The 17,463-nt window shown below is 65.4% G+C and overlaps 3 protein-coding genes across 4 annotated transcripts in view; all 3 read left to right on the top strand.

Moving 5' to 3' along the window:
- The first annotated feature begins 78 nt into the window (after positions 1–78).
- Positions 79–9,862, top strand: HCN3 (hyperpolarization activated cyclic nucleotide gated potassium channel 3). The gene is made up of 8 exons (XM_042034610.1): positions 79–454; positions 2,990–3,419; positions 3,570–3,731; positions 4,166–4,384; positions 4,805–4,951; positions 5,054–5,294; positions 5,812–5,976; positions 6,524–9,862. Exons 1-8 carry the CDS (start codon positions 144–146, stop codon positions 7,663–7,665), a joined length of 2,817 nt encoding a protein of 938 aa, XP_041890544.1. The 5' UTR covers positions 79–143; the 3' UTR covers positions 7,666–9,862.
- Positions 9,863–12,188: 2,326 nt separating this feature from the next.
- On the top strand, positions 12,189–14,859 carry FDPS (farnesyl diphosphate synthase). The gene is made up of 9 exons (XM_042034514.1): positions 12,189–12,385; positions 12,464–12,604; positions 12,672–12,752; positions 12,841–12,963; positions 13,547–13,635; positions 13,801–13,873; positions 13,981–14,058; positions 14,135–14,269; positions 14,475–14,859. The coding sequence occupies exons 1-9, from the start codon at positions 12,248–12,250 to the stop codon at positions 14,673–14,675; spliced, it is 1,059 nt and encodes a 352-aa protein (XP_041890448.1). The 5' UTR covers positions 12,189–12,247; the 3' UTR covers positions 14,676–14,859.
- Positions 14,860–14,988: 129 nt separating this feature from the next.
- RUSC1 (RUN and SH3 domain containing 1) overlaps positions 14,989–17,463 on the top strand; it is a 7,256-nt gene continuing 4,781 nt past the window's right edge. Inside the window, exons 1-2 of one of the 2 annotated variants that reach the window (XM_042034513.1) lie at positions 14,989–15,065; positions 15,817–17,447. In XM_042034513.1, the coding sequence (XP_041890447.1) occupies positions 15,890–17,447 (1,558 nt within the window). In that variant the 5' untranslated portion in view covers positions 14,989–15,065; positions 15,817–15,889. Of the gene's footprint in view, positions 15,066–15,650; positions 17,448–17,463 lie in introns of those variants that run through there. The other variant, XM_042034512.1, reaches the window with a different exon arrangement.

Genomic DNA, 17,463 nt, shown 5'->3' with positions numbered 1-17,463 from the left:
TCGTGAGCTCTCGGTGACCGAGTGGCCGCGGGCGGCGAGCGAGCGCCCGCCCGCCCGGGGCCGGGCATGTGCGGCGGGGCGGCGGGCAGGGCGCCCGGGCAAGGGCGTTTGAAGGAAACGTGAGGCGAGGCGGCGGCGGCGGGATGGAGGCGGCGCCGCGGCGGAGCCCCGAGCCTCGGGAGAAGCCGCCGGTGCTGGACGGGGAGGCAGCGGGGGCGCCCGCGGGGGCGTCGGGCGCGGCCCCGGCTTCGCCGGCGGCGACGGAGCAGATCGTGGCGGAGGGCGAGGCGGCGGCGGCGGGCACGTTCGTGCAGCGGCAGCTCGGGGCGATGCTGCAGCCCGCCGTGAACAAGTTCTCGCTGCGCATGTTCGGCAGCCACCGGGCCGTGGAGATCGAGCGGCAGCGGGTGAAGTCGGCGGGCGCCTGGATTATCCATCCCTACAGCGACTTCAGGTGGGATCCGGGCCCCGCGACCCCCGCCCCGGCACCGGCACCGGCCCCCATCCCCTCACCGGCCCCCGCTCGGCTCCGCTGCCCGGCCCGGTGCCCGCCGCCGCTGTCCGTGGTGCTGAGCGCGGCCCCGCCGCCCGACACCGTAGGGGCAACAAGTGCCGGTAGCCGGGGCTCCGTACCGGCCCGGGGAGGCGGCTGCCCACCGCCGAAGCCCGGGGCCGCGCTGCCCCAGCCCCTTCCCGTCTGGGGTTATCCCGCCCGCACGAACAACTCCGTCCCGCACCAGCCTCCCCGGGCCCTCGGGGCTCCCGGTGCCCGGGGGCAGCCCGGCTCCGCCAAGCCGCGGAGCTCCGCTGACCCGGCCCCGGGCGTGCGGAGGCGGAGGCAGGGGTTGCTGGGCTTTGCCTGCCCTTACAGCTCCCCCCGCCCTTCTCGATGCTGTTTTTAATTCGGTGAGGAGCCTTCATCCCCTTGGGACGCGGCTCCCCGCGGCTGGAGCAGGGCTGGTCATCCAGCGAGGAGACGGGCCTGGCTCACGGTGTCACCGGGATCACAGCGGGAGCTCGGGGATGGATGATGTGGGAGGAACTGGGTGTCACGGGGATGTTGAGTCATATAGGGTGGGCTTTCTCCACGGGGAACGAAGCTGCCAGGCAGTCATCTCCCGCAGCAAGCTGTGACATGGATGGTGTCCCCAGCCTGGGAAGCACCCCAGAACGGGGCCAGCAACCGGTGTGGGTCTCTGGCACCTGTAGCCATCTCCCCGAACCACTGGGCCCCAACCAGTCACCTGGTCCCTTGCACCACCCCAGCAGGACACCCAGCCCTGAGAGCCCTTTTCCCAGGGAAACCATCCCAAAGTTTGTGAGCCTTGAGCTTGGCAGGAGCAGCTTCTGCAACCAGTGCCATGAAGAGAGCTGGCAGGTAGACAGACAGAGGGATTACTCCGGTGTTTATCACATTAGGGGGATACATAAAGGCCATGGAGATCAGGGCCCCGAGTGTTCAGTCTGACATGGTGTGAAGGACAAGGCCTGTCCTAAAGAGCTTAAGCCTAAATCTGAATCGAGAGCTCCAGGCAGGCGTGGGCAGCTACAGGGACAGGCAGTTTCCCTGCTCAGCACACAGCATTTCTCAGGGCACAGCATGGAGGTGCAGGAGGCAATTCCTCAGCCAGGTCAGGCCTCTTCTGCCTTGGCTGCATCTCCTCGCCTGGCCCAGGAAACCTTGGCCACCAACAAGAAGATGTTAATTTGTGAGAGGCTCCTGACCCTGGGGTGCTTTCTAGACCTGGCATCACTCCTGACCTTGAGGTGGCTCCTTGAGGAGAGGGTGCCTCCTCCCACCCCTGCTCAGGCTCTGGTACTCTCTCTCGGAAGAAGCCTCTTGTGGCACCATGACGTCCCTTCCCTTCCCTTCCCTTCCCTTCCCTTCCCTTCCCTTCCCTTCCCTCACCTGCAGGGAGCCCAGTGCCTGTGTCCCACCACGGGTGTGGGGTGGGAAATCCCCACAGGCTTCTGTCACCTGTAAAAGCCGATTTGAATCCACTGGGCACTACGAGTTGCCCTGAAATCACCTTTGGAGATTTGAGCCTACACCCACGACCAGGGCTGGGACTAACAGGGGATGCCTGGGGACACCTGAAGGTGGGAGCTGGACTTGCTTTCCCGAGGGCCCGTGACGGCTCTGCCGGGGGATCCCAGGAGTCACAAGCCTGGTGGAGGAAGGCGTTACGTGTCTGTGTGAAGAATGAAAACATCCCAGTGGCATTTGCATATGACCAGGGCTTCTGGGTGTCCTGACATAACCAGCTGCTCCCGGCATCTCTCGGCTTTCCCTCCGAGCTCGTCCACTCTCAGCAAAAGGAGCTGGATGAGGAGTGCTGCAGGCCCAGGGCCGTGCAGCTCCTGCCCTGTGCATGCTGGCAGCTCCTTTAGGGTTAGACATCCCTCCCACCTTCCCCTGGTACCAGCGTTGTCTGTCCTTGCTTGGCTGCTGCCTGGCTCACCACAACAGCCTCCCCGATCCTCCTCGGCCGCCCCAGGAGCTCGGCACTCGGTTTGCATAACCAGCAAAGCTTATCCCAAATCCTGCTAAGCCAACTCGGGTGGTGGCGGGGAGACAGCGAATGACAGGGAGCTCCAAGGGAGCAAAGCCCAGGTCCTCTCTGAGTTCTCCGTGGGGCACATGTCAGCTTTGGGGTGGGGGCACAGGTAGACAGCCAATCTCCTACAGCCCCCCGTTCCCACACAGGGTGACTTTTGCACCCCAGGGCCCCTGGCCCGGTGCTGAATTGCTCTTCTCCACACACATCTGCTCACATCTGTCCCAGCCAAGCAGCAGGGTGTTAGTCATGTGTGTGGGCAGGCACGTGTGTGTGTGTGTGTGTGTGTGTGTGTATGTGCTCTCGGCACCTGCCTCTCTGCACCCTGTCAGACCCTAACTTTGACCCTGGGTTTGCTGTCTAACTGCCCCTGTCCTGCCTCTCCCCACTCCTCCCTGTCCCGCTCTGTCCCCTGCATTCCCACCCTGCAGGTTTTACTGGGACCTCATCATGCTGCTCCTGATGGTGGGGAATTTGATCATCCTGCCCGTGGGCATCACCTTCTTCAAGGATGAGAACACCCCTCCCTGGATCGTTTTCAACGTGCTTTCGGACACTTTCTTCTTGGCTGACCTGGTGCTGAACTTCCGGACAGGCATCGTGGTGGAGGACAACACGGAGATTATCCTTGACCCTCACACCATCAAAATGAAGTACTTGAAGAGCTGGTTCCTGGTCGACTTCATTTCCTCCATCCCTGTTGACTACATTTTCCTCATCGTTGACCTGGAGACCCAGGTGGATTCTGATGTCTACAAGACAGCCCGGGCCTTGCGCATCGTGCGCTTCACCAAGATCCTCAGCCTGCTGCGCCTGCTGCGTCTCTCACGCCTCATCCGCTACATCCACCAGTGGGAGGAGGTGAGAACCCCTTGGGGGTCTCCTGGTGAGGGTCCCAGGCCAGGTTGGGGGTCCCCAGCTAGAGGGTACAGCTGTCTGGAGGGCAGAGGGCTCCAAGGGCTGTTCTAGGAGAAGAGTTTCTCTGTAGCTCCACTCCTGCCTGTTCCCCAGATCTTCCACATGACATACGACCTGGCCAGTGCTGTGGTGAGGATCTTTAACCTCATTGGGATGATGCTGCTGCTGTGCCACTGGGATGGCTGTCTCCAGTTCCTGGTGCCCATGCTGCAGGACTTCCCCGAGGACTGCTGGGTCTCCAAGAACCGCATGGTGGTGAGTGCCAGACAGGGGTGATCCCAGTTGGTGGGAAGAGGATTTGGTTGCCTGTCTCCTACTGCAAGGCTGGAGCTGCTGGGAGATGCGTGCTGCCGAGCAGCATCTCTGTGGTCACAGCAGTGACACAGGGCAGAGAGAATCTCTACATCGCCTTCCCATCTCAGCCCACCTTGCTGGAGTCAGGGAATCCCTCGGGAAGGGAACAGGGCACTGGGGCTCCTGCCTCCTCCCCAGAGCAGGGGCTGGTGCCTGCTCAGGGCTTCACACAATCCCTGTGCCTCTTCCTGGAGGAGAGCTCATCCCTTTGGCCTTGGAGGAACCTTGTTCTCGCTGGGTCTCTGAACTCCCCGGCTTAGGGAGGTGGGACTGGGGGGTTCAGCCCTGCAGCACCTTCCAACGACCCCCCCAGTGCCACTGTCCCTCGCCTACAGAACGACTCGTGGGGGAAGCAGTACTCGCACGCCCTGTTCAAGGCCATGAGCCACATGCTCTGCATTGGCTACGGGCAGCAGGCGCCCGAGGGCATGACCGACGTCTGGCTCACCATGCTCAGCATGATCGTGGGGGCCACCTGCTACGCCATGTTCATCGGCCACGCCACTGCCCTCATCCAGTCGCTGGACTCGTCCCGACGCCAGTACCAGGAGAAGGTCAGCGGGGTGAGGGAGGGAGGGCCTGGGTACTAAGGGAAGGGTCCTGGTGCGAGCAGGTCCAGCTCCAGAACCAGCTCAGCACAGCTGCCGTGCCCTACTGATTCCAGAGGCTGGGATCTTTGTCCTTGCCACTCAGGGTGTTGCAGGTGGAGCTCAGGCTGCCCATTGAGAGAGAGACCATATTGGTGTCCATACCGGGGGTCACTTTTGCAGAGTGTGGCCCCATCCTGCCCTCTGCCCTGGGTCCACCTGCATCCTGAGTGCACGGGGATCCTGTCCTCTGCCCCAGAGGAGGCCTTTGGGACAGGGCCCTGGAGCAGGGGTGTCTGTATCTATATCACTGAGGAGAAGGGATGCGTTGTCCGGCCATGCAGGTGGTCCCAGCTCAGCCCTGTGTGACTCCCCTTGTCCCTACAGTACAAGCAAGTGGAGCAGTACATGTCATTCCACAAGCTGCCCGGGGACACGCGCCAGCGGATCCACGAGTACTATGAGCACCGCTACCAGGGCAAGATGTTTGACGAGGAGAACATCCTGGGGGAGCTCAGCGAGCCGCTCAAAGAGGTGCGGGCAGCACTCCAGTGGTGTGACCTGGGTGGGAGAGGCTGGTGCTTGCAGGGGCCAAGCTCAGGGGACATCCCCACTGACCTGCTCCTCACCCCACAGGAAATCATCAACTTCAACTGCCGCAACCTGGTGGCCAACATGCCCCTGTTTGCCAATGCGGACCCCAACTTCGTGACGGCCATGCTGACCAAGCTGCGCTTTGAGGTCTTCCAGCCCGGGGACTTCATCATCCGTGAGGGCACCGTGGGCAAAAAGATGTACTTCATCCAGCACGGGGTGGTCAGCATCCTCACCAAGGGCAACAAGGAGACAAAGCTGTCTGATGGCTCCTACTTTGGTGGTGAGGCTGGGCTGGGGGACCTGGAGAGCAGAGTAGGGGCCAAAAGCTGCCTGGGAGCAGAAGCTGGGGCATCCCTGATGTTTCTGCCTGCCCATCTCCTCTTGCCCAGTGCCAAAGGCTTGGCATCCACTTCACCCCAGTTCTGGCTGGCTGGGGCAGAGGAAGCATCCACCAGCCCGCTGCTGGCCAGGGAGGAGGGGAGTTTAGAGCAGAACATCTGAGCCAGTTTATTGTGGATACAGGCACAGCTCTGGGAGGGAAACAGGCCAGGCCTTCACAGCAGCCACGCCTGCCGGTGTCTCCATGGCCTGGAGAGGGAGGAAAACGCTGTGCCTGGCCGAGGAGATGAGGAGACAGCCATGGCAGTGCAGGCTCCGGGGTCTGTCCCTCCCTCTGAGCCGTGCTCCGCCTCCGTGCAGGGTGCTGGGGTGCCGGGCAGTGCTGTTCCTGCTCCGACTGCTGGGAGGGGGATGGATGTGTGCCGTGTCACCCTGACCCCCAGCCTGTGTCCCTGCAGAGATCTGCCTGCTGACGCGGGGCAGGCGCACGGCCAGCGTGAGAGCCGACACCTACTGCCGCCTCTACTCCCTGGCCGTGGATAACTTCAACGAGGTGCTGGAGGAGTACCCCATGATGCGCAGGGCCTTCGAGACGGTGGCCATGGACCGGCTGGACCGCATAGGTGAGGAGTGACCTCCCGGGCTCAGCACAATCAGCTCTGCAGCCACTCCCAGGGCCCACGGGCCCCCAGACCTACGGGTGATGGAGTCACAGAGCTGGGATGATGGAGTCACCCTGTGGATCACAGTGCCCCAACCCCATGGGTGCCCAGTAAGGAGGATGATGGGGAGCATGGGGAAGGAGCCTGCCCTCTCTCTCCTTCCCAGAAAAGTCCAGGCAGTGCCATAGGACAGGCTTCCTTGGGAAAATGTCACTGCACTGCACTGGACTTGCACTGTCCGGCAGTGGCCAGCTGCTTGTCCACACCTCTCCTTGCCTGTGGAGGACAAGCAGGACCCTAGCCCCCAGCCTGGACCCTTTGGAGTCAGGACTCCCCTGTTTTGTCCCTGCTGCTTCCTCTGCTCTAGTCTGGACCCCTCCCAGGGTCTTGCTTCCCCTGACACGCTGGTGAGGTTTTATTGTCCCTTCCCCACTGGCACCCTGCCCTCCACACTGTCCCCAGGAGCCCACACTCCCAGGGTCGGTGACGCTCCTGCCTCCCCCCGCAGGGAAGAACTCCATCCTTCTCCGCAAGCGAGCCGAGCACAGCTCGGGGCCCCTGAACAACGAGATGATCCAGCAGATCGTGAAGCACGACCAGGACATGGCCCACAACATCCAGGACCTGCAGCAGATGGCGATGGGCCGGGAGCTGAGCGGGAAGCCGGTGATCTGGGAGCCGCTGGTGCACGCACCCCTGCAGACGGCCGCCGCCACTACCAACGTGGCCATCGCCCTGACCCACCAGCACAGCCTGCAGGCCCACATCTTCCTGCCGCCCTCCTCCATCTCCAGCCCGCTCTCGCCCGAGGCCACCCTGCTCACCAAGCCGGTGCGCCGGTCCCAGCCCAGCCTGGGCGGCTCCCGGCCCTCCTCTGTGAGCTCGCCCTCCGGGGCGCAGTCCCACCTCCAGACGCCCGCCGCCGGCTCGCCTTCCTCGCCCATGGTCCAGTCCCAGGCGCCGCAGGAGAGCGCGGCCCAGAGACCCAGCCCCGGGGCGCAGCCCCTGCCGCGCTCGGCGCAGAGGGGGGAGATGCCAGCGGGGGCCAAGCAGCCCCCGGCCGGCCCCCAGCCCCAGCTCTCCAGGTCCCGCGGCACCTCGGTCTCCACCTCGCTGCTGCAGCAAGCGGCGGGCGCTGCGTCCCCCAGCTCCGAGCAGGCGCTGCCGCCGGGGAGAACGCTCCACTACAGCCTGTCCCGAGCCACCGGCTCCCACATCTCGCTCCTGATGCAGCCCCAGCAGCTGGTGAAGCACAGGAGCATCCACGGCCTGCCGGTGGGGCGGCTCACCCAGGATGTCCGGCTCCTCTCTGCCTCCCAGCCCTCCCTTCCCAATAAGGTGGCCCAGCAAGCCGACGGGAGCTCCTTGAAGCAGGGCAGGAAATCTGCAGGGAACCTGGCCCGCAGGTCCTCGCCGTCGGTAGCCGGACTCCTCGCCAAGCCGTGCGCGGCGATCCCAGGCCAGCCCGCACACTCGCAGCAGATGCCTTCAGGATCGCTGGCTCAGCCCGGCCGCTCCACGGCGGGAGCGTCCACTCCCCAGTCCCCGGGCTCCGCGTCCAGGCAGGCAGCAGGTCCCTCCCGCAAGGGCTCCGTGGCCTTCAGCCCCGAGGTGGAAACGGGGAAGCCCAAACTCCCATCCAACATGTGAGTCCTGGCGGCACCCACACGGGCAGGAGGGAGCCGGGCATCCCGGCGGCAGAGGAGGCGAGAGGAGCAGAGCACCAGCCCCGCCGTGTCAGAGGGAAAATGAGGTGAGAGGCAGCACCCGGGGCCGTGGAGGGGCTGTTTCAGGCGCGGGGGCACGGCAGGGATGAGCATGGGGCAGCCCCAGAGCTGGCCCAGCCAGATGAGGAGGGGGCTCTGCTGACTGCCCCAGGGGGTCACCCTGCCCGGGCTCTCCCCTCCTTGCTCATCACCACCTGTGAGTTCTGCTCTCCTCCTGGAGGCACAGGACAGGTCAGAGCCCTTGCCCAAACTCTGGCCTCTCTGAGGAGCTCAGCTCCCCACAACTGCCCCTTAGGGGCCGGGCCCCCCACTCTCTGTGCCGCGTGTCCCACAGCCTGTCCTCGGGGCCAGGCTGGCGCTGGCAGCTCCTCCAGCTTGTCCTCTGTCACAGCAGGGGCTGCCCCACGCCCACCTCGATCCCCAGATTGCTCTGCCCAGCACCTTTGCCTTTAGGGTGAGGAGGGAGAGGCAGCCCCCTGGGTCCACTGCCCGGCTGGAGGCTGGAGCCCACGGCAGGGGCAGGCAGAGCGCAGGGGTCCAGGGTCAGCAGGGGCCAGGTCTCCCTTCCCCGAGGCCCTGGTGGGTCCCTGAGTGCAGGTGCCAGGACCTGGGGGTCCCGGGCAGGGCTCCCCTGGTGTGACAAGTGCCAAGGGGCAATGCTGGGGGCAGGGGTGTCTCCACTGAGCAACCACCCAGTCCCTCTCCCCAGCTTGTGGGACCATTTTGCCTCAGAGGTGCTGAGTCCCTGTGAGGTTGGGATGTGCTGCTGGGCAGGGCTCTGCCCCACACCCGGGCACTGTGGCTGTCCCCCCACCTGGCCTGGGGGCAGCCGGGGGAGATTCTGCTGCCTGAAACTCCAGGAGGATGTTCAGAGGGTCAGTCCAAGGGACCCCTCTGTGGCTCCAGGATGGTGTCCAGAAGGTCACCAGGGGGAACCCTTCTGTGGCTCCAGGAGGATGCTCAGCCCGGGCTCTGCTCCCCTGCCCTGCGCTGCAGTCCTGTTTCCAGGTTGCCTGGAGATGCCAGTCACCAGTGCCACAGGAGCAGAAGGCTGTCACAAAGAGATGCCAGTCCCAGGCAGCGCCTGGGTGATGTGTGGGGCTGTGGGGTCACCCTCCCTCGAACAGGGGTCCCCACAGATGCCCCACGCCCCCCCCCCCCGAGACAGTAGTGTGCAATGTGTGTGCGAGTCGTGGCTCTGCCGAGCAGCCGAGCTCTGCTTACAGTGTCGCTTTGGGCCAACCGTGTTCAGTCCTGGTTAGAGTAGTGTCCCCTCCGACCCCGCCGCGCTGCGCCAGCTGCTTCCCGCTCCCGAAGTCAGGAACCGTGGCTTGTCTTCGTGCTCTGGGGCTCGGCTGCCGCTCAGCGGAGCCTGCCAGACCCCCAGCACAGCAGCGGGCGAGGTCTTGTTCCCCGCGGTACTTATTGAAGTGAGGTGTTCAGTTCTCCACCCTCGTGTTTTGGGGCGTCGGGAGCAGCCCGGAGCGCAGGGCTGCTGCGGGAGCCCGGCCTGCGGGGTGCAGCAGCCCACCAGGAACCCCGGCAGTGCCTGCCAGAGGGGATGTCCTGCACTGCCTTTTTCCCGTGAATTTCAACAGCCCTTCCCTGCCCACCCCCACGTCCCGCTCCATCCCCATGGTCGGTGTGTCCCCAGCAGCCCTTCGGGCAGGGGTCTGCAGCGGAGCCGCGCGTCCCACGTCCCCGGGTTGTGTTCACACTGCGTGATGTAGATGTCTTAGCGGTCATCCCAGCGCCCCGCAGAGCGCGCGGCCCGGCCCGGACAGCACCGAGCTCCCGCTGGCCGCGCCTCTGGAGCACCCTCGCCACGCCACAGCCCCGTGTCGGGAGTCAGAGCCACCCCGTGCTCCTGTCACCGTCGCCCCTGCCCTGCACCGTGTCACCTCGTGGGCCGGTGCTCACCCCGGGGAGGCTGGAGGGGCTGGGGATGCCGGCCGTGCGCGGGCGCAAGTTTATCCACCAAAGACCATGATCCTCCACTCTTGCACTCACGGCAGTCGATGTACAGAGCTTGTAGTTTTCATATCGCAGAGAATTTAAGAGCGTTTTTTTATTTTTGGTCGTTGTACATAATGGATTTAAATAATAAAGAGAGATTCCGAGCTGGTCTGGGGGAGACTCCTTCTGCACCACCTGCGGCCCCACAGCACCCTGCCTGGGGATAGGACAGGATAAGGGGATGCTGCAGCGCCCCAGCTCCAATCCTGGCCCTCTGCATAGCCGGGGGCAGCCAGAACATCTTCGGGAGCCCATCAGGGGCCTCTCCCAGGCCCCACCGACCTGGGTGGCACAGCAGGAGCCCAAAGGCAACAGGTCCCCTCCCGCCCACCCCGGTCCCTTTCGGCCCTAGGCAGATTAATGTTTAATCTTTGGTTATTTTCCCCTTCCATCTCCGTTCCCTTTATTGCCGGGGGGAGGGGCAGGTTTGATACCGCCTGATTGCAGAGCAGACTCGAGGCACTAACGCGATTAAATGAAGGTCACACAGCGCAAGGTGGGCTAGGGCACCCGAGCCACGGCACTGCGGCGTTCGCCGCACCTGGCGCAGGTCTCGGGGCACGGCTGTGCTCTGGCTGCACCCTCTTCACCCTCAGCACCTGCCACGGCACCCTCAGCACCGCGCAGGCAGGGCACAAGCAGGATACGGGCACGGGCAGGGCACAGGCAGCAGGACGAGGGTGAAGGCAGGATGCAGATGCAGGCAGAACCCAGGTGCAGGCCAGACACGGCCACAGGCTGGACACTGGACACGCTGGAAGTGGGCACAGGCAGGATGAAGGCAGGACACGGTCGCAGGAAGGGCGCAGGTGCCGGCAGCCACCCCGCTGTGCCCCGCCGACTCTCCCCACAGCAGCCCCGCGTTACCGGGGCAGCCCCTGCCCGCAGGACGCTGCTACCGGCCCCCCAACCCCCCCGCTCCCCGCAGGAATTAGGCTCCGTGACACACGAAGAGCTCAATGCTGATTAGCGGTTTCTCTCTAATTTGATTATTTCAGATTACACTGCAGCCAGCCTGATTAAGGGGGCGCGGGGCTGCCCTGCAGGGCGCAAAAAGAGCGTATTTTGGGAATGAATTCCGGCATGTGTCCCATTCCAACACTATTCCATCTGGTCTGTATCCATCGGCAGGGCTGGCGGCTCGGGCGGCCGAGGCAGCGGGACAGGGACGGGCTGGCGCGTCCCGGGACACGGCAGAGCCCCGCTGCCCGCCCGGGGCTGAGGGCGAAGCCCCGGGATACGAGGGCCCCGCAGAGCCCCGGAGGTGCCCGTCCCCGGCTCCCGCTCCCCAAGGACACCCATCCTGGAGCCGGAGGCTCTGCCCCGAGCCCCCGCGTCCCCGGCGGCGGCGAGAGGGGGATTAGAGGGCATCACAGAGAGATTAATTAACGCGGGTGAGCCGGGATTAGCGGATTCGGGGCGGGCGCCAATCTGCGGGGGGGGGGGGGGGGGGCCCGGGCAGGAGCTGAGGGCAACAGCGGGAAGGTGTCACCGCGTGTGCCCACCCAGCGGGTCCTCGGCCCAGGTCACCCCGGCGGCGTCCCCTCGGGGGTCGGTGGGCAGCTGGACCCCCGGCAGCCGGGGGGTCTCGCCCGCGCACACAGGTGTGTGGTGCACGCCACCCTCACGGCACCCCTCACCTGCACAGGGTCCCACACCTGTACTGCACCCTATACCTGTTCTGCACCCTATACCTGTGCAGCACCACACCTGCACAGCACCCACACAGTGACCCACACCTGCGCCACACCCCACACCCGCTCTGTACCCCGTAACCGCTCTGCACCCACACCTGCGCTGCACCCCACACCTGCGCAGGGTGTCAACTGCATGGCGCTCCACACCTACACTGCACCCCCAGCCGCACGGCACCCCACACCTGTGCTGCCCCCCACACCTGTGCTGCCCCCCACACTTGCGCTGCATCCACAACCGCACGGCACCCCACGGCCGCATGGTATTCCACACCTGCATGGACACCCACATCCGCACAGCGCCACAAACCTGCCCTACAACCCCACAGACCACAGGAAACCCCACACCGACACCCCACGCCCCCATTTTTCCCCCAATTCCAGCGCACCCCATTCACTGCCCGGTTGCCGGACACGCCCCCGGACACGCCCCCGGACACGCCCCGCCCCCAAGCCCCGCCCCGTCCCCGCGCGCCGTTACGGCGCTCGCTCCATTCTCCCTCTCCACCAATCACCCGCCTGGATCCCGCCCCCGCTGCGCTTCGATTGGCTGAGCCGCCTTGGGCTCATCCTCGCGCCATGAAACGGGCCAATGGGCGCTGCTCCAGCCGCGTCCCCTCTCGGGCGCGGGGCACGCTGGGAGTTGTAGTCCAGCAGCGGAGCAGGCAGCGGCAGCGGCCGCGTGTCACGACTGCGCGTCCCGGCGTGCCCCGCGCGGGGGGCGGGGCTGGCGGGGCAGTGGCGGCCGCGGGCGGCGGCGGCGGGATCGGGGATCGGGGGTCGGGGATCGGCACCATGAGCGGCGGCCCCGCGGCCTGGACAGCGGCCGAGCGCCAAGAGTTCGCCGCCTTCTTCCCGCAGATCGTCCGCGACCTGACGGAGGACAGGCTGGGGCACCCGGAGGTGGGAGACGCCGTGGCGCGGCTGAAGCAGGTGAGTACGGGAAGGGAGCGGCGGGCAAGGGGCGGGGGGCTGCGGGCCAGGGCTGCCCGCCTCGCTCCGCTCCCGCAGGTGCTGGAGTACAACGTGCCGGGCGGGAAGGGCAACCGGGGCCTGACGGTGGTGGCCGCGTTCCGGAAGCTGGCGGGCCCCGCGCAGCAGGACCCGGAGAGCCTCCGCTGCGCCCTGGCCGTGGGCTGGTGCATCGAGCTGGTGAGAAACGGGACCCCGGGGATGGGACCCCCTGGGCGCCCCCCGTTCCTAATCCAGCCTCTCGCAGTTCCAAGCCTTTTTCCTGGTGGCTGACGACATCATGGACGCGTCCCTGACTCGCCGGGGACAGCTCTGCTGGTACAAGAAGGTGAGAGCGTTCAGGAGGCCCCTGATCATGGGCAGGGTCCCCTGGGAGTCAGGAGGCTTTGTCACACCTCCCTGCCTTCCTGGTGCAGGAGGGGATCGGGCTGGATGCCATCAATGATGCTTTTCTCCTGGAGTCGTCGGTGTACCGGCTGCTCAAGCAGTACTGTGGGAAGCAGCCCTACTACCTGCACCTGGTGGAGCTCTTCCTGCAGGTGAGCCCGGCTCCCCAACCCCTTCCCGATTTCCTGGGGTCTGGGCCCTTTCTGATATTCGACAGCATGTGGATCTTGGAGTGTTCCTTAAATTCCTGGATATCCCACTGGACACGCCCTTCCTTCGGACTCAAAGAGGAACGGAAACAGGGCTTGGCACAGGGCTTGGTGTCTGCACTGTGATGTTGGGACTTTCCTGGAGGACTGTGTGAATAAATCACGGAATCACAGACTGGTTTGGGTTGGAAGGGGCATTAAAGATCATCTTGTTCCACCCCCCGACCATGGGCAGGGACACCTTCCACTGTCCCAGCTTGCTCCAAGCCCCGTCCAACCTGGCCTTGGACACTTCCAGGGGCAGCCACAGCTTCTCTGGGCACCCTGTGCCAGGGCCTCCCCACCCTCCCAGGGAGGAATTTCCTTCTCATATCTCATCTAAATCTCTCCTCTTTTTCAGTGTAAAACCATCACCCTTTGTCTTGTTCCTTCTGCCCATGCAAAAGATCCTCCTCCTCCTTTTTTATAAGCCCCTTAAGTTCTGGAAGGCTGCAATGAGGCCTCAAATCCTTTCTTTCCTCTCCAGACAGGCTACCAGACCGAGCTGGGGCAGGCACTAGACCTTATGACTGCTCCCGTTTCCCAGGTGGATCTGAGTCGGTTCAGCGAGCAGCGGTACGGAGGCCAAGGGGCAGAGCTCGGTCCCTTCCCGGCCGTGCCAGACACAGCTGTGCCCTAAAACTGAGCCTGGGGCTGGTTTGGGGGGAGCTGCTGCTGGTCCCCTCTGTTCCTGATGCGCAGGGGGTGGGAGAGGGGCTGAGCCTTGTTCCTCTGCCACAGGTACAAGGCGATTGTGAAGTACAAGACAGCGTTTTACTCCTTCTACTTGCCTGTGGCCGCGGCCATGTACATGGTGAGTTTGGTGGGAGCAGCTCAGGAGGGGCCTCACCCTCGTGTGAGGCTGTCCAGGAGGGCAGGTGCTGGGAGCCTTTATCCCTGTTCTTCCTTCCCTCCCCGCAGACGGGTATTAACGGGAAAGAGGAGCACGAGAATGCCAAAGCCATCCTGCTGGAGATGGGAGAGTTCTTTCAGATCCAGGTAGGAGGCGGCTCCGCGCCCCTCGGTGCGTGCCAGGTGCTGCGTGTGGCACTCAGGTGTTTCTGTTGTCACACAGGACGATTACCTGGACTGCTACGGGGACCCAGCAGTGACAGGGAAGGTTGGCACCGACATCCAGGACAACAAGTGCAGCTGGCTGGTGGTGGAGTGTCTGCGCCGGGTCACGCCAGAGCAGAGGCAGATCCTGGAGGTAAAGGCCGGGATGACACGCCTGGGAGAGGGGATGTAGTGCCGGAATATACACCTGGAGTGCAGGTGCTGGGCTGTTACCTGGCTGGCAGGAGGGGGGTGAGCACTACGGGAGGACAAACAAAGCTCCTGCCCCATCCTGACGGAGCAGCTGCAGCAGCACCATGGGCTGCAATGGGACCTGACTCACTCCAGGGTTTTCTCAGGAGAACTACGGCTCTAAGGAGCCCGAGAAGGTGGCAAAGGTGAAGGAGCTCTACAATGCCCTGGGCATGGAGGCGGCTTTCCGGGAGTACGAGGAGAGCAGCTACCTGCGGCTGCAGGAGCTGATTGGGAAGCACGCCCAGCAACTGCCCCAGGACATCTTCCTGGACCTCGCACGGAAGATCTACAAGCGCCAGAAGTGATGGAGGGGCCTGGCAGGGGGCTGCGTGCCCTTGGCTAAGAGGACTGGGCTTAGTCACCCACTGGCTGGAGCTGCTCCCTGCTCTGGGAGGGGCCGGGGCCGGGTTGTAGAGGGTGCGATGGGATGGCCTGGGGGTGTTCAGCGCTCTCCCCGCGGCCGTGTGTCAATAAATGTAAGTTCCTGTAGGTGCATCACTGCCTGGTGTTGGCTGGGGACAGGGCTGGACGGCGGGGAGGGGGATGCCGGCACCGCCCGTGCTTTCCAGGGTGGGGGGGATGCCCGGAGCACCGCCCCCGCCGGCGGGGCGGGATCGGGCGGCTCCCGGCGGGCGGTGGCGGGGCCGCGGCTCCTCCCTCCCTCCCGCAGCCGCATTCGCCGCCGCAGCGCCGAGGTGAGCGGGGACGGGGACGGGGATGGAGCCGGGCGGGGGCTGGAGGGGGATGGGTAGGGCCGCGCCCAGGAGGATCGCTTCTGCTGCCTGGCCGCCGGTCCTCGCCCTGGGGCCGGGGATGCTCGGGGCCGGGGGAGGCTCGGAGCTTGCGGATGCTCGGGGCTGGCGGATGCTCGGAGCCTCCCTCCCGCGGTCTCCGCTGCCCGTTCTCTGCCCGGGGCCTCTTAGCAGGTGCCTGTGGCCGGGGTTCCCCCCCCGGTAAGGCCGGGTCCGGTGGTGCGGCAGCGGTTCTGCAGCGGTTCCCATGGCCGGGGGCTTCCGGCCAAGCCCCGGTCCCTGAGCGCCCGCCGTGCCACCGCCCCCGGCCAGGACAGCCCCCCGCCTCCTCGACGAGGCTCCAAGGGCGTTTTCTCCTTGACGGCATCCCCGAGATGCTCCCGACCCTCCGGAGGGAATCCAGCCCCGGAGCAGCCGAGCTTCCTGGGATCATTCCCAGGCCATGCTCCAGGGACCAGCGGCTGGCTGCAGTCCCTGCCCGGCCGCAGAGCCCCAAGTCTGGCAGGACGCTGTGAAGCAGCCCCTGTCTCAGGCAGCCCCTCTCTCAGGGCACATCCCCATCTCTGATCCCCAGACCCCCGTGCCGGGCCCTGCTGCAAGGTCACTGCCATCCCTCTTCCCCCAGCTGTGCCTCTCTCTCCGGGTTTGTGCCGCCGTGTTCTCCCCTGACCAGGAGGGCGTTTGGTGCTTGCAGGGAGCTGGATGGTCTGAAGAGAGGAGCTGCTGGGCTTTCCCGGGTGCCCCGGCACTCCCAGTGAGGCAGCGCCATGCTGGCTCCAAAGAAAGGCCTCCTGTGCAACCTCAACCACATCCACCTGCAGCACATCTCCCTGGGGCTGCACCTCTCCCGGCACCCCGAGCTCCAGGACACGGATGGTTCCACCGGTGGGGGAGACCAGACCGGCTGCACCCAATGCCCGGAGAACCGTGAGCCAGTGGATGCCAATTCCAACAGTCCCTCCGTGAAGTGCCGGTGTTGCGAGTCCCACGCTCCAGAGCCGGAGACGCTCGGGCTCCAGAAGCAGGCAGTGCAAGAGGATTTCCCCTGCCTGCACAGCGGAGACGAGGAGGAGGCGGCTTCCCCTTGTGATCCCCCTTGTGATCTGGCTTCTTCCTCCTCCTCCTCCTCCTCCTCCTCTGTCAGTAGCTGCTCGGATTTCAGCTTGGATGACTCCCCGGTCTCGGTGTACTGCAAGGGGTTTGCCAGAGAAGAGTCCCAATCCCCTGACGGGCAGCTGGACGTCATTCCCATAGAAAACGCCCGGGATGGCGAGGCTCTGGCTGACCAGGACAGGACGTGTGATGGGAGAGATGCCAACCACAACTCCCCGGTGCTCCAGAGAGCCACTGCCGTGGCCAGCAAGAGCCCAGACAGCCTCTGCAGCAATAACTCTCTCGACTCCCACTGCGATGAGCTCTCTCCCAGCACAGCAGCACAGGAGACCACCAGCATCTGCACTGACCTAGACCCTAACTGCAACCCGCTCCCCGAGCCCGATGCTGCTCCTCCAGCACTGCCTGTGCCGGAACGGCGGGACCCCGGGATCCCGAGCAGCGCTCCGGAGCCGCGGCCCCGGCCCGGCAGCCTCCCCCCGCCTGTGCCCCCTCGTCCCCGGCGCCGGCTGCAGGTCCTCAACGCGCACAGAGTGGAGCAGCCGCTCGGGCCAGTGCGGCCCGCAGAGCCCAAGGCCGGCCCAGGTGAGCTCTGCAGAGACACGGGCACGAAGACCATCACCTCCTTCCACGAGCTGGCCCAGAGGAGGAAGAGGAACATGGCTGGGCCCACACTTGCCCAGGCCAGGGCTGACCGCAGTGACTGGCTGATCGTGTTCTCGCCTGACACGGAGCTGCCCCCCACCAGCGAGCTGCTCTCCGGCACCGCGGGCCAGGAACCAGCCCAACCCCAGCCTCAGCCTCAGCCCCAGCCCCAGCAGGACGGGCCAGCCAGGCCTCCCGGCTCCAGACAGAGAGAGGTGACGACGTTCAAGGAGCTGCGGTCCCGCAGTGCCGCCAGGCAGCCCAAGGGCCAGCGGGCAGAGCCGGCCCAGCACCCCCTCGTGCCCCCGGGGACGGGCGTGGGCTGGGGGCCCCCCGCGCCCCTGGGGGGACAGGTGCTGGCACCCAGTGACGGCCACCAGCTGAGAAGGAGACCCCGGCCGAGCCTGCAGCCCATCGCAGAGGGGCAGCCGAGGGATGTGGAGAAGGGGGGGGTACCCCAAGGGGAAAAGGGGCTGGGCGCTGCCTTGGCCCGGAGGCTCGGGGGTCCCGGCGGGAACCCCGCGGTGCCACGGGCGGCCCAGAGAGGAGACGAGACCTGCACGGGGGGTGAGTCTGGGTCCCT

The sequence above is a fragment of the Corvus kubaryi genome, unplaced genomic scaffold (genome assembly GCF_017639235.1).
Source record: "Corvus kubaryi isolate FWS band 111438036 unplaced genomic scaffold, C.kubaryi_AGA036_p1.0 37373, whole genome shotgun sequence".
In the NCBI taxonomy this organism is placed as follows: domain Eukaryota; kingdom Metazoa; phylum Chordata; class Aves; order Passeriformes; family Corvidae; genus Corvus; species Corvus kubaryi.
The sequence above is the reverse complement of the archived record's forward strand: the minus strand, read 5'-3'. Positions and strand labels throughout refer to the sequence as shown.

Excerpts from the sequence above, each read along its gene's own strand:
- HCN3 (XM_042034610.1), top strand. The coding sequence starts at position 144 with ATGGAGGCGGCGCCGCGGCGGAGCCCCGAGCCTCGGGAGAAGCCGCCG. Across the intron at positions 3,732-4,165 it reads TCTCCAAGAACCGCATGGTG|AACGACTCGTGGGGGAAGCA; the intron begins GTGAGTGCCAGA and ends CCTCGCCTACAG. Across the intron at positions 5,295-5,811 it reads TGATGGCTCCTACTTTGGTG|AGATCTGCCTGCTGACGCGG; the intron begins GTGAGGCTGGGC and ends GTGTCCCTGCAG.
- FDPS (XM_042034514.1), top strand. The coding sequence starts at position 12,248 with ATGAGCGGCGGCCCCGCGGCCTGGACAGCGGCCGAGCGCCAAGAGTTC. Across the intron at positions 12,753-12,840 it reads AGCTCTGCTGGTACAAGAAG|GAGGGGATCGGGCTGGATGC; the intron begins GTGAGAGCGTTC and ends TTCCTGGTGCAG. Across the intron at positions 13,636-13,800 it reads AGTCGGTTCAGCGAGCAGCG|GTACAAGGCGATTGTGAAGT; the intron begins GTACGGAGGCCA and ends CCTCTGCCACAG.